General features: G+C 40.6%; 1 protein-coding gene across 2 annotated transcripts in view; it reads left to right on the top strand.

Moving 5' to 3' along the window:
* LOC148863521 (Transcription factor TFIIE, alpha subunit) overlaps positions 1-13,233 on the top strand; it is a 37,005-nt gene that overhangs the window by 17,157 nt on the left and 6,615 nt on the right. The window contains exons 8-9 of one of the 2 annotated variants that reach the window (XR_016110516.1): positions 1,859-2,159; positions 3,429-3,630. Coding sequence is in view for 1 of the 2 variants with exons in the window: in XM_088980228.1 (XP_088836354.1) it covers positions 1,859-2,095; positions 3,429-3,630 (439 nt within the window). In the remaining variant the exon portion in view is untranslated. The remainder of the gene's footprint in view (positions 1-1,858; positions 2,160-3,428; positions 3,631-13,233) is intronic. The other variant, XM_088980228.1, reaches the window with a different exon arrangement.

The following is a 13,233-nucleotide window of genomic DNA, read 5'->3' as shown; positions in this document are numbered from 1 at the left end:
TTTGAAGTTGGAGATGAAGCGTAGGTGCATCTTTCTAAAGAGTGGTATCATAGTGGAGAGCATCATAAGCCCCTTAAAAGATTGGTCCTTGTGAGGTTCTAGCAAGGATTATTGATAATGTCTACAAAGTAAAGTTGCCACTAGATTTGCAATAGTTGTCATTTCCAATGTATGACATTTTTTACTTTATATTATGGGGGGACCATGATAGTGAGAATTAGAGGGCAAGTTCTTTTCAGGGGGATGGGGGATGTGACTGATGTAATTCAGCCATCTATAGAAATAGAGGATACATCGAATCAATTTCTAGAGAGGTTTGAGCATCCTGAAGTTACTAAAACATATGAGAGGAGGAATAATTGCCTACATCCAGATTTGGATGTTGATGGCAGTTTCTAAATTTAAACTTTCTATTTTTATGTTTTCAAACCATCTATTGTTTTCTTTTTGAGTGTCCAATTTTTTTTGAAGGTCTGCAATTAGTATTTTCCTATTTTCTTTAGGAAATTATTAGTTTAAGCGAAATACTATTTTGTGAGTTTTTATTCTTAGAAGTTCTTAGGACCCTAATTAGGAGTCAGCTGTAACTTTAGTAATTGCTAAATTTTTGAATGATGTAATTCAGCCATCTATAGAAATAGAGGATACAACGAATCAATTTCTAGAGAGGTTTGAGCATCCTGAAGTTACTAAAATATATGAGAGGAGGAATAATTGCCTAAATCCAGATTTGAATGTTGATGGCAGTTTCTAAATTCAAACTTTCTATTTTTATGTTTTCAAACCATCTATTGTTTTCTTTTTGAGTGTCCAATTCTTTTTTGAAGGTCTGCAATTAGTATTTTCCTATTTTCTTTAGGAAATTATTAGTTTAAGCGAAATACTATTTTTTGAGTTTTTATTCTTAGAAGTTCTTAGGACCCTAATTAGGAGTCAGCTGTAACTTTAGTAATTGCTAAATTTTTTACTTAATCAAAGCTTTGAAGGGTTCTATAGATACATGTAAATATATCTAGAACAGAGGATTGTAAATTTGTATATATGTTCCTCATCTTAATGAATTTCATATTAATTATCACACACACACACACGCCCACACAAAAGTGAAGGCAAGCTTTGCTTGGTATAGATCAACAGAAGTGCTTGGCTGCTTGCCTGCTTGCTGATGCGATGTCTAGGAAAGGGTTGAGCAGGGCACAAATGTTATGGGTCCATTTGATATAAAAAGCAAAGTATAGGGTAAGGAATATGCCTCAATAGGGTGATTGACACTTACTTCTTGGGGGATGCTCAGCATTTGCATATACTCATTCTTTTAGGCTGCATTTGGCATTCCTTATTTAAAAGACTTTTCTCCTCAAAAGGGGCAAGTCCTTAAACTAAGAAATGCCAAATGCAGCCTTAACATAATTAATAAAATTATCAGTTCCCAATCAAAGAAAATGAGTGATTTAATTTTTATTTTTCCTTGTAGCTACCTTTCTTCTCCTCTTGAAATCAGTGTTGGAGAAACATGTGACTTCTTTTCTCTTTGTTATTTTATGATAGTTCTTTGCTACTGGAAGAAAGCCTGCAAGGCAGCAACTACTGTATGGATTTTTCCCTATATTCAGAGCCTACTTCGTGGAATTTTGACTCAAGGCTATACACGTTGCCTTCTACCTACCAGCCCATATGATTGTTTCTATGGCAACTTCACTTCTTATCCCTGTAACCAACCAGTTGGTCTTCAGCTAGTTTCTATAATATTTTCCATCAAGGAAGTAATTGAATAAAATATTTGAGCTAATAGTTATTCAGCTAAGATTATAATAAATTTGCAATATCTATAAACAGTTTTATGACTGTCTCTTGGCAGGTTGAAGTTGCTTTATCTGGTGTTGAGGTCAAGGAAGAAGATAGCAAGCCCGATGCTGCATCTACATCTATGAAAGTTTTGCCTCCTTGGATGATTAAGCAAGGAATGAACCTTACAAAAGAACAACGTGGGGAGGTGAAGCAGGAACCAAAAGTTGATCATAATTTAACATCTTCAGGATTGTCTGATGACAAGAAGTCAAAAGTTAATGACAAAGAGGATGAAAAGGACATACAGGTTGTTACAGAGAGATGAATGCTGGAGTATTTTTTCTGGTTTTTTATATATGTACCTTTTATCAGTAAGTTCAAGGAAAGCCATTTTTATATCTGTTATTTCTAATCATCGTCATCATCATCTAAGCCTTGTCCCAACTATATGGTGTTGGCTACATGAATCCTGTTTTGAAATTCCTTTCTACTCAGTGCCATACCATTGTTAAGTTATGGGTGCTTAAATCTTTTTTTTTTCATTTTTTTTTTATTTTTTACTTTCAATTTCTTTTTGGTCTGCTACTAGCTTTTCTAGCCCCTTCAACTTGTAACAGATCACTTTTCCTAACAAGCACTGTAGGTTGCCTTTTATGGACATGACTAAACCATCTCAATCTATTCTCATTTTATCACCACCTATTGGAGTTACTCCTTGGTTCATTTGAATTCGTTTCTAGCCCTGTTCTTTCAAGTATTAGCATTCATCTATCTGAGCATAAACATTTCTGCCACACTATTTTTGGACACCTGTTTCTTAACTGCCCAACACACACTCTGCTCCATACAAAATAGTTGGCTTTACATCTATTTTATAGAATTTTCTTTTCAGTTGAAGTGGTATTTGCCTATCACATAAGACTGAGTGCACCCCTCTATTTTGTCCATCCTCTAATTCTATGGGTGATGTTCTCCCCATTTTCTCCTTTGTTATGAATTATTGAACCAAGGTAATGGAAGAGGTCACATTGAGTTATCTCTTGATCTCCAATCCTAAGTGTACTCTGGCTTGCACTCCTATTATTATTAAATTTATATTGCATGTATTCTATTTTAGTCCTAATTATTTTAAACCTCTTATTTCTAATGCAACTGTCCTTAAACCTAATTTTGCATTTAATCCTTCACTAGTTTCATCAATTAATACTGTTTCAGCAGCAAACATCATACACCATGGGACCTCCTCTTGAATATGTTTAGGTAATTCATCCATGACTTGTGCAAATAGACAAAGACTAAGTGCTGAACCTTGGTGAAAATCCATTGTAACTGCAAAATCAGATGTCTCTACTACAGGTGCCCTAACATTTGATTTTGTACCGTCATACATATCATTAAATAGGTGCACATTATACCTATTTGAGACTCCTTTGTTTTCCAAAACCCATCATATTGCCTCTCTAGGTATCTATAGTATGCTTTCTGTAGACCAGTGAAAAACCATATGAAGATCTCTGTTTTTCTCTCTGAACTTTTCTATCAATCATCCTAGTAGAAAGATTCCTTCCATGGTTGATCTCCCTATGATTTTTAACTTTTTCTTTAAGCTCAGTTCGTTGGTATTTTCTGACTTTTTACAGGATGCATACATTCAAGCTTATTATGCTGCATTTATCAAGAGGCAACAGGAGCAAGAAGCCGAAAAGAAGAAACAACAAGAATCGGAGAATGCAAGTAATGCTCCTAATGACATATCTTCTGATCGTAAGGTTGGAATGAAATCAAAACGTCAAGAGGATGAGAGGGATGATGATGTTGAGTGGGAAGAGGCTCCAACTACAGGTATTCATCAATAAACTCTATCCACACTTTCAAATAGCTCTCTCTAGAGGAAATCTTATTCTGCATAGAACACTACAAGCATTATCTTTATGCACCATATGAATTCAATATTCTTTTCTGGGAAGATGTGATTGCTATTAAAATGACTTGTTTCTGTATGCAAGAAGTAATTGGATGGGCTCTAAATGGTGTCAAGTTTCATGGTCTAAAACTCATGATTAGGATGGGCGCTTGTATATCAATTGGGTTCCTCTTAAAATTGAAGAAAATTCATTCTTGTTATAAGATGAAACATTCTTATTTGTCATCTACATCTAGTTCATTATTTTTATTACTCTAAGGGTCCATTTGGTTTGTTGTCGGAATCGGAATGGTTTATTCCCATAGTCCGTTTAGTTCAAAAGGAATGGGAATGAAAATTGGAATCAGCAGGAATGGGATTTCATTTCCGAGGGGGAGGGAATGGCCATTCCCTCAAATGGGAGAAGGCCATGCCACCAGGAATGGGAATGGGATTCCAATTCCGCCCAACCAAACAGTTGGAATAAGAATAGCCATTCCGATTCCAATTCCAGACCCCTATTTCTGCAAACCAAATGGGGCCTGATTCAATTTCAAGTGTCTTAGTTTATCTCTGGTATCTCATTATTTGCATGAGAAATGTTTTCTTTTGGTCAATTTGTTTTGTTCAAGTGGCTTAGTATCCATTTTCCTTGTTTCTTTTAAGAAGATCAAGAGTATACTTCCTTTGAAATATAGACGATCCCCTCATGGACCTTGTCACTTTAATGCCCAAGAAATATTTAAGATCTCCACAAATCTTCATTTGCAAACTTAGAGGCCAAAAAAATCTTAAGCTTCTCAATCTTCACATGATGATCACTAATAACAACTATTATCAACATATACAATAATAGCAGATGTAGGACCATTTTCAAGCTTAACAAAAAATGTATGATCTGTCCAGCTTTGAGTGCACCCAAATTGCTTGATAACAATACTAAATCATTCAAACCAAGCTCTTGGAGTTCAACCTGCAAACCTTCCTTGAAGGTATCACAACACCAAGAGGAGGAAGCATCTACACTTCTTTTTTCAGTTCACCATGGAGAAATCTAACTAATGCAGAGGCCAAGATTTATTAGTAACCAAAGCCAATAGAACCCTTATTGAATTGTCTTAGCAATAGGAACAAAAGTTTCTATATAAGCAATACCATAAGTTTTGGTATAACCATTTGCAACAAGTCAAACCTTGTACCTCTCCATAGACCTGCTTGATTTGTATTTAAATATAAAGACCCTTCTACACCCAACTGGTTCCTTCCCTTTCATAAGATCCACCATTTGCTAGGCTTCATTTTTAATTAGAAGCCCCATTTCATTATTTGTGGTAGCTTTCCATTTTGGTTTAGGAAGGGCTTTAGATACACTTTTAGGAATAGGAATGGATGATATGGCTGTAAGGAAGGTTTTATAAGACATGGATAAATGAGAGTAGGAAATAAATCTTGACATAGAATGTAAGGTACACTAACTCCTTTTCTTTGGGCAATAGGAAGATTGGGGCCATCAACATGAGATTCAATGTGAATAGGAGAGTCATCAATAGGAATATTGAGTAAAGAACCATCAATAGACATTGAAAATGGAATAACTTGGGAAGGTACTACAAGGAAAATGGAACATGAGAGTTTTCTTCGAATATGTCTGGTTCTTCATTTCTCTGGTGCATCCCTTCAAACAAAGAGGTTGAACCTGCTCTGCCTTTGCGATGGAGGAACCTGCAGAAACTGACGGTGAGAAAGATGGAAGGGAATAAGTGGCTCATCGTCTTTGCGTCGTAGGAAGAAGCTAGCGGGTCCCTCTTGTCTGGCTTGTCATCGTTAAATGGCCTGCAAGTCTCACTGTCGTGTTGGTCTCTTCGAGGTTGCTCGGAGAGGGGCTTGCGAAAGGCTTTGGAAATGGTAGATTAGAATATTCGACATACCTCTCTCAGCCTGGTGCCCTATGGTGTTCAAGGAGATCGGAAATGCGACTGGTATTGCAGTAGATCCGAGTAACTCGGCATGGAGAAACCTCGAAGCCCTTTATCTGCTGGTCTGGAGCAGGTCAGTGAAAGATATCCCTAAATCCTTAGAGCTGGTGGTGGGGGGCTTGAGATACCTCCTACTGATCGCAGTAGAGGACTTTGAATAATTTGATAAAAAATTCTTTACAATTCTTGGCACTTCATCCCTGGAGAGAAAAGCACATAACCAGACATATCTTGTGCAATCATTCACAAATATGATAAAATATCGTATGGCACCCATAGCAGAAATAGGAAAAGGTCCACGAGCATTAAAATGAACAATATCAAAAGGAGCTAAACTTCTTTTATTAGTATGGTACAATGATGTTCTACATTGCTTTGAATACTGATACACTTCACAACAAAGACTACACACTGACACAAACAAATAATTCAGGATTAAAGACAATCAGCAACTGAAATTAAGATGACCCAATCTAGAATGCCATGGAGATATGCTAGACTTATTTGGATGCTGACTGATGTATTCCAAGGCAGATGACTGACAAGAGTCTAGAAGAATTTGAGGCTCTAGTGGTCTGTGCGTATAGTAAATTGCCACCCTAGAGGGTAGGATCTCCACTGTTGGACAACTAACACCATGGCTATTAACTCCTTTTTGTAGGCTGATTTGGACATGGTGGAATTTTAGAAAGCTTTGCTAAGAAGGCCAGAGGTTTCCCATCCTGCATAGGTACAGCTCCCACCCCTGAATTGGAAGCAGCACACTTGATGACGCTTTAGAGAAATCTGGTAGGGCTAAGGTGGACAGTGAGGACACAACTGACTTGAAATTTTGAAGGCCTGCTGGGCTGTTTGCTGTTGGAACCTAGTTGAATGAGCCTTTCTTCAACAACTGAGTTAGCGGGCCTGCTCTCCTTCCATAATCTTTATTAAACTGCTGGTAGTAGCTGGTGAGTCCAAGGAATCCCCTGAGGTCCCTAACTGATCTAGGCTCGGGCCATTGAACCATTGCTTCTATCTTTTCTGGGTCTGCTGCCACACTTCCGTTCCCCACAACATGTCCCAAATACTATATCTGAGTTATCCCAAAGGCACATTTGCTTTCTTTAGCATACAAGTTGTTTTCATTGAGAGTTTTAAGAGCAATCAGAAAATGGACCAAGTGTTGTTCACTTGTTCCCACTTTGGGCTGTACACAAGAATGTCATAAAAGAAACCAAGATAAATTTACTAAGTAGGGCCTGAAGGCATCATTCATAAGAGCCTGGAAAGTTGGGGCATTTGTTAGCTCGAAGGACATGACTAGAAACTCGTAATGACTGTCATGGGTGCGGAAAGCAGTCTTATGTACATCATCTTCATGGACCTGGATTTGATGATAACCAGCCCGTAGGTCAACTATGGAAAATGCCCTAGTCATATGCAACTCGTCCAAAAGATCATCAATGATGGAATGGGAAAACTGGCCTTTAATAGTTACATGATTCAAGGCCCTATAATCCATGCTGAACCATCAAGTTCAATCTCTCCTTTTAACTAGAAATGCGGGTGAGGAGAATGGATATGGCTGGGTTGTATCAGCTTCTTGTCAAGTAATTCCTGGACCATCCTCTTGATGGTAGTGGGGCTAATGGTATGGTTTCACATTAGTTGGAACAGTTCCAAGTAAGAGGGGAATCCGGTGTTCATGCATGCGACTAGGTGGTATGCCTGGTGGCTCCTAGAACACTTCAGTGAACTCAGTGAGTACGTCCTGTAGTTGAGAAAAATATGGGTGGTCTTCATTGGGCCCAAGGGGCTGTGATATTGTTGGGCTAAGTGTTACAGTCCCCAAGTGCATGAAAATGGGCTGCCCTGGGTCCCAAATTGAGGCAATACTCTCCCTCATTGATCCCCCACCAAAGTGGCCTTGTATTATGGATCACACTCCCTTCTTTCATAAAATCCATTGTTAATCGGGCCCAATCACAAAATACTGGCCCAAGCTGATCCAGCCACTGCACCCCAAGACAATATTGGCCCTACTGAATTCCAATGGGTGAAGATCCATAGAAAATTGGTGAGCCTGAATCTTCAGTGTCAGCTTAGTGTAAATCCCATCACACTTCAGTTGGCTGCCATTGGCCATGTGCACCATGAAGGCAAGAGTGGGCTACACCACCGGGCCTAGTTACCTCACAAGGGGATGGGTTATAAAGTTCATTGTAGTCTCATTGTCAATCAGAATTGCCATGTGGCACCCTTCCAAAAGCCTTGTAACCCTCATAGTTTGGGGGGAAGTTAGCCCAATAAGGGCCTGTAGAGAGATCAAGGGTTTTAGTCTCCTGAGGGTCGGTCATGGAAGTTGGTTATATCTCCTGGTCACCCCCTTCCTCCTCATAGTCTGGCCCTTTGGTTTGTAACAAGAAAGCTTGTTGGGCCTTGCATCGATGCCCAAGCCCAATCTTCTTCTTACAATTGTAACATAACCATTTCTCCCTCTTTTCTTGCATCTTAGCCCATGTTAGCCTCTTAAAGGGAATTTTAGGTCGAACTAAGTTGTTATTGGGTTTCCCCAAAAGCCAATTTGTTTAATAACTACACCCAGGTTCTAGTTGATTGGCTCACTTGGCTAGCCCAGTTGCCTGACCCGACTCAAATTCTCTTTCTATAACTGGGCCAGCCTAGCCGTTTCCATCACCATGATAGGTTGCATGGCCTTCAACCCCAACCTTATCTCCTCCTTCAACTCCCTAATAAAACAACCAACTAAAACCTTGTCCGGTGACTCCAACCACCCTTGTGGGTAGCTAGGCATTCAAACTTCACCTAATATTCCCTAACAGGTCCCATCTGACTTAGTTTTGATAAGGTTTCGTCGTAGCCTACGAATCCTGTCGGCCTAAATCAAGCTGTGACTGTGTCAGTTAGGTCAAGCTAGGTCATCCGAGAATGGGAGCGGTGGTACCATTGGTACCAGAGAACTGCCTTTTCCTTCGAAGTATAGTGAGGCTAAGGGCACCCTATTAGGTTCAGGTACTTTATTATAATCAAAATATCGCTCAACTTGGAAGATCTAGGGAATTGGGTCATCGCCAGTAAAAGTAGGGAAAACCAGTTTAATAGATTTATCAGCCATTGCCCCAGGTCACTGCTCACTACTGGTACTCGATCCTTCTAGCTCACTTTCCTTGCTCCCACCTTGAGACATCTGGTTGACCATGGACAACACCGCCAATAGACACTCTTGTGTTTGCCATTGTGCCTTGCTCTGATACTAGATGATAAGTTCTGCCTATCACAAGGTTCCTTCAATGGGAACCCACCTCTAGAGAAAAAGAGAAGAAGGAGAATTGGAATGTGTAGAAGATCAAGACTGTAATCAGTCTTGAATCCTAAAAGGTTTTAGGTTTGTAAAACATAAGAGAAGATGAGAGAAAAGGAGAGAATAGAAGAGAAGCAAGAGAACACAAGTTGCTGAAAGGAGGGACAGATTCTAACAGATCTGCCGCCGCCACTCTCTTAATATTTATAGGTTTATGTTTAGTACATGATGAAAGGACACATCTGCCCTTGGTACTTACATAATAAAGAAAGTAAATAAAACTGAAATAAATAACAGCTGAATTAGCAAACTGACACTACTATAACTGAAACAAATACTGCTGTCCTACGAACACAGTGGGGACCACTGCAGTGGGGCCCACATTAGTGTTCTCTACACTCCCCCTCAAGTTGGGAGTAGATGTCTATCATGCCCAACTTGGATAGGTCTGTCTCTAACTTCTTCCTTGGTACAACCTTGGTGAGGATATCCGCGAGCTGCATATTGGATGTGATGTACGGAAGACACACTTCTTGTGATATAACTCTTTCTCGCACAAAATGTCGATCAACTTCGATATGTTTGGTTCCGTCATGCTGCACTGGATTATGTGCTATATTAATGGCTGCTTGATTATCACAATATAGCATCAGAGGCTTCTCATACTCAATACCCAACTCAAGTAGAGATCTTAGCCATAGGATTTCAGCCACTCCATTGGCCATGGACCTGTATTCTGCTTCAACACTCAACCGGGAGACAACACTCTGCTTCTTACTTCTCCAGGAGACAAGGTTTCCTCCCACAAGGGCACAATATCCTGAGGTAGACCGTCTGTCATCAAAACTCCTAGCCCAATCGGCATTCGTATAGACCTCCACCTTCATGTGGTTATTGTTCTTGAACAGTATACCTCTACCTGGGCATCTCTTCAAGTATGCTAGTATTCTTTCTGCTGCTAGAAGGTGCGTGGTTCTAGGAGAATGCATGTACTGACTGACAACACTAACTGCATAACTAATATCTGGCCGAGTGAGGCACAGATATAAGAGCTTTCCCACTAACCGTTGGAACATGACTTTGTCTTCAAGCAGCTCTCCACTCTCTGCACTAATCATGTGGTTCTGTTCAATGGGTGTATCTGCAGGTTTAACACCCAGCTTTCCAGTTTTAGCCAACAGATCTAAAACATATTTCCTCTGTGAGACAAAGATCCCCTGTTTAGATCTAGCAACCTCAATACCCAAAAAATACCGTAGTGGACCCAGATCTTTCACCTCAAACTTTTGATGAAGGAGCTGTTTGAGGGACTCAATCTCATGGCTGTCATTTCCTATCACCACAATATCATCAACATATACTGCAAGTAGTGTCAATGAAGACTCCACCCTCTTGATGAACAGTGTATGATCTGATTGGGCCTGTACATAACCGAACTTCCCAAGAGCTAGTTTGAATCTGTCGAACCAAGCTCTAGGTGACTGCTTCAAACCATACAATGCCTTATTGAATCGGCAGACCTTCTTACCTGTCTCTGTATCATAGTATCTAGGAGGCAACTGCATGTAAACCTCTTCCTGCAAGTCCCCATTCAGGAAGGCATTTTTAACATTCATTTGGTACAAAGGCCAAGTGTGGCTTGCTGCAAGAGATAATAAAACCCGAATGGTGGTCATCTTGGCTACCGGGGCAAACGCCTCCAAGTGATCTATACCATAAGTCTGAGTGAACCCTTTTGCAACTAGCCGAGCTTTGTACCTCTCAATGGAACCATCTGCATTGTGCTTTACAGTAAATACCCATCTGCATCCAACTGGTTTCTTTCCTTTGGGTAAGTCAACTAGCTCCTAGGTATTATTTTTCAACAGGGCATCCATTTCAACTTGCATTGCACTTCTCCACTCCGGGACTGATAGAGCCTCTTGCACTGTTCTTGGAATAGGGACATTGGAAATGGAACTAAGGTAGGACCTGTAGGTAGGTGATAGGCGCTCATAGGATAAAAAAATGGAAAATACAGTGGGCTGTAGATGTGGTACAATGTCGTTTCCCTTTACGGACTGCAATCGGAAGATCAAGGTCATCTGTAGGAGGTGAAATGGCAACAATAGAAGAAGTCTCTGTGGGTCCTGGGACTGTAATGCCTGGACCTGGAGCCGCATATGAGATTGGAGCTGGCCTGGACTACTGATGATCGGGATCAACCTGCCTGCACTGCCTGTGATAGACCCTCAACTCCTGATCCCTCTGGCCACCCTCACCATTGCAGCTCCCCCTCAACTCCCGATCCCTCTGGCCACCCTCACCATTGCAGCTCCCATCACCCAATGGAATAGGTAAAGGAACTACCCCACTCTCACTGCTCTCCCCCTGAAGACATGGACCTAAACCCCTACTCTCACTGCTCTCCCCCTGGAGACAAGGACTTAAACCCCTACTCTCACTGCTCTCCCCTTGAGGAGAAACCCGAGGATAATAGGGTGTCTCCTCAAAGAAAGTGACATCCATGGAGATGAACTTCCTCCCTGAGACAGGATCATAGCAGCAATACCCCTTTTGAATTCGTGCATAACCAAGGAAAATGCATTTGGAGGCCTTGGGTTCAAACTTGGAGTGATGGGGTCCGAGAAGCTGAACAAAGCAGGTACAACCGAATGTCTTAAGGGGAATAGAAAACAACTCCTCATGTGGGTATAGAAGGGAAAAAGGAGATCGCAAATCAAGAACCCGGGAAGGAATCCGATTAATAAGATAGACCGCTGTGAGGATAGCATCACCCCAGAAGCGAATAGGGACATTGGAGGTAAACATAAGACTTCTAGCCACCTCCAAGATGTGCCTATTCTTCCTTTCGGCAACCCCATTCTGTTATGGTGTATGAGGGCAAGAGCTCTGATGGATAACCCTATGAGTAAGAAGGTAAGATGCCAATGACTTAGCAAAGTACTCCTTTGCATTATCAGATCTAAGAACTTTAATCTTGGCATCAAACTTGGTTAGGATCATTTGGTGAAAGTTTTGGGTCAGGGCGGGAACCTCATCTCGTGAACGCATAAGATAAACCCAAGAAAAGCGGGTATGGTCATCAACAAATAACAAAAAATATTTGTATCCACCCATAGAAGGAATGTGATATGCCCCCCAAACATCCGTATGCACGAGATCAAAAGGACGATTACTCCTTTTATTACTCAATGAATAAGAGTTTCTACAATGTTTAGCAAACTCACAGCTTTCACATTGCAACTGGGACAACTCAATAGACTCAAACAAAGTAGGAAACAAACTCTTTAAGGATCGAAAAGACAAATGACCCAATCGGTTATGCCAAAGCATAACCGAACTCACACTCTGGGAAACAAGTGACCTCTTACCCACTGACTCTTCCTGACGAGAACTCTCTCCGAGCAGATAGATCCCATTCGTCTCACGGCCAGTCCCAATCACCTTTTTCGTCTCCAGGTCCTGAAAAACACACCGGTCAGGGAAGAAAGTTACTGAGCAGTTCATGTGTTTGGTAATACTACTGACTGAAAGGAGGTTAGTATCAAGCTTAGGAACATGTAAGATATAAGACAAGGAGATCGTATCTGATAACTTAATGTCCCCCTTCCCAGAAATAGGAACCAGGGAGCCATCAGCAATAGATACTCTATCCTTACCATATGACAAATGGTAAGAGGTAAACAATGAAGGCAAGCTAGTCATGTGGTCGGATGCACCTGAATCTATTACCAAACAAGGTTCAGTAGTACCTGGAGCTGAGGCATGGTAGGCTGAAGCTAGAGTACCTGAATTTACGGTTGTAAGCTGACAACCCATCTCAGAAAAACTACCATAACTGATGCTCCCAAAGCTGCCTTCTGCCTGATTTTTAAATTCAATCTCGGTCAAGTCTTAAAACAGCACTTGGACTACCAATCACAACCAAAAACAGTATAGGCCTGATTTGTATTCACAGTGTATGTGCACAATTGGGATAACTCTGATATGAAACCAACAAACAAACACAACAGTGGCTGTCCATAGAGCTCTAACCCCTTTAAGAGAGTTCGAAAACCCCCCAAAAAAACTCTGAAAAACAGCTTAGAAGGAGGTCTGATTTGCCTTTGCAGAATTAGGGTTTTAATCAGTCCTTAAAGTGATCAATTCAGTTGCATAATCTAATCAGTACTGTATAGATAGACTTGCAGTAGGGTTAATATGAAACCCTAGAATCTGATCAATGCCAACAATAAACCTGAGGACAGCTCTAGGTAGAT

This window comes from Nelumbo lutea, chromosome 3 (genome assembly GCF_056320005.1).
Source record: "Nelumbo lutea isolate HS-2025 chromosome 3, American lotus-T2T, whole genome shotgun sequence".
NCBI lineage: Eukaryota > Viridiplantae > Streptophyta > Magnoliopsida > Proteales > Nelumbonaceae > Nelumbo > Nelumbo lutea.
The sequence above is the reverse complement of the archived record's forward strand: the minus strand, read 5'-3'. Positions and strand labels throughout refer to the sequence as shown.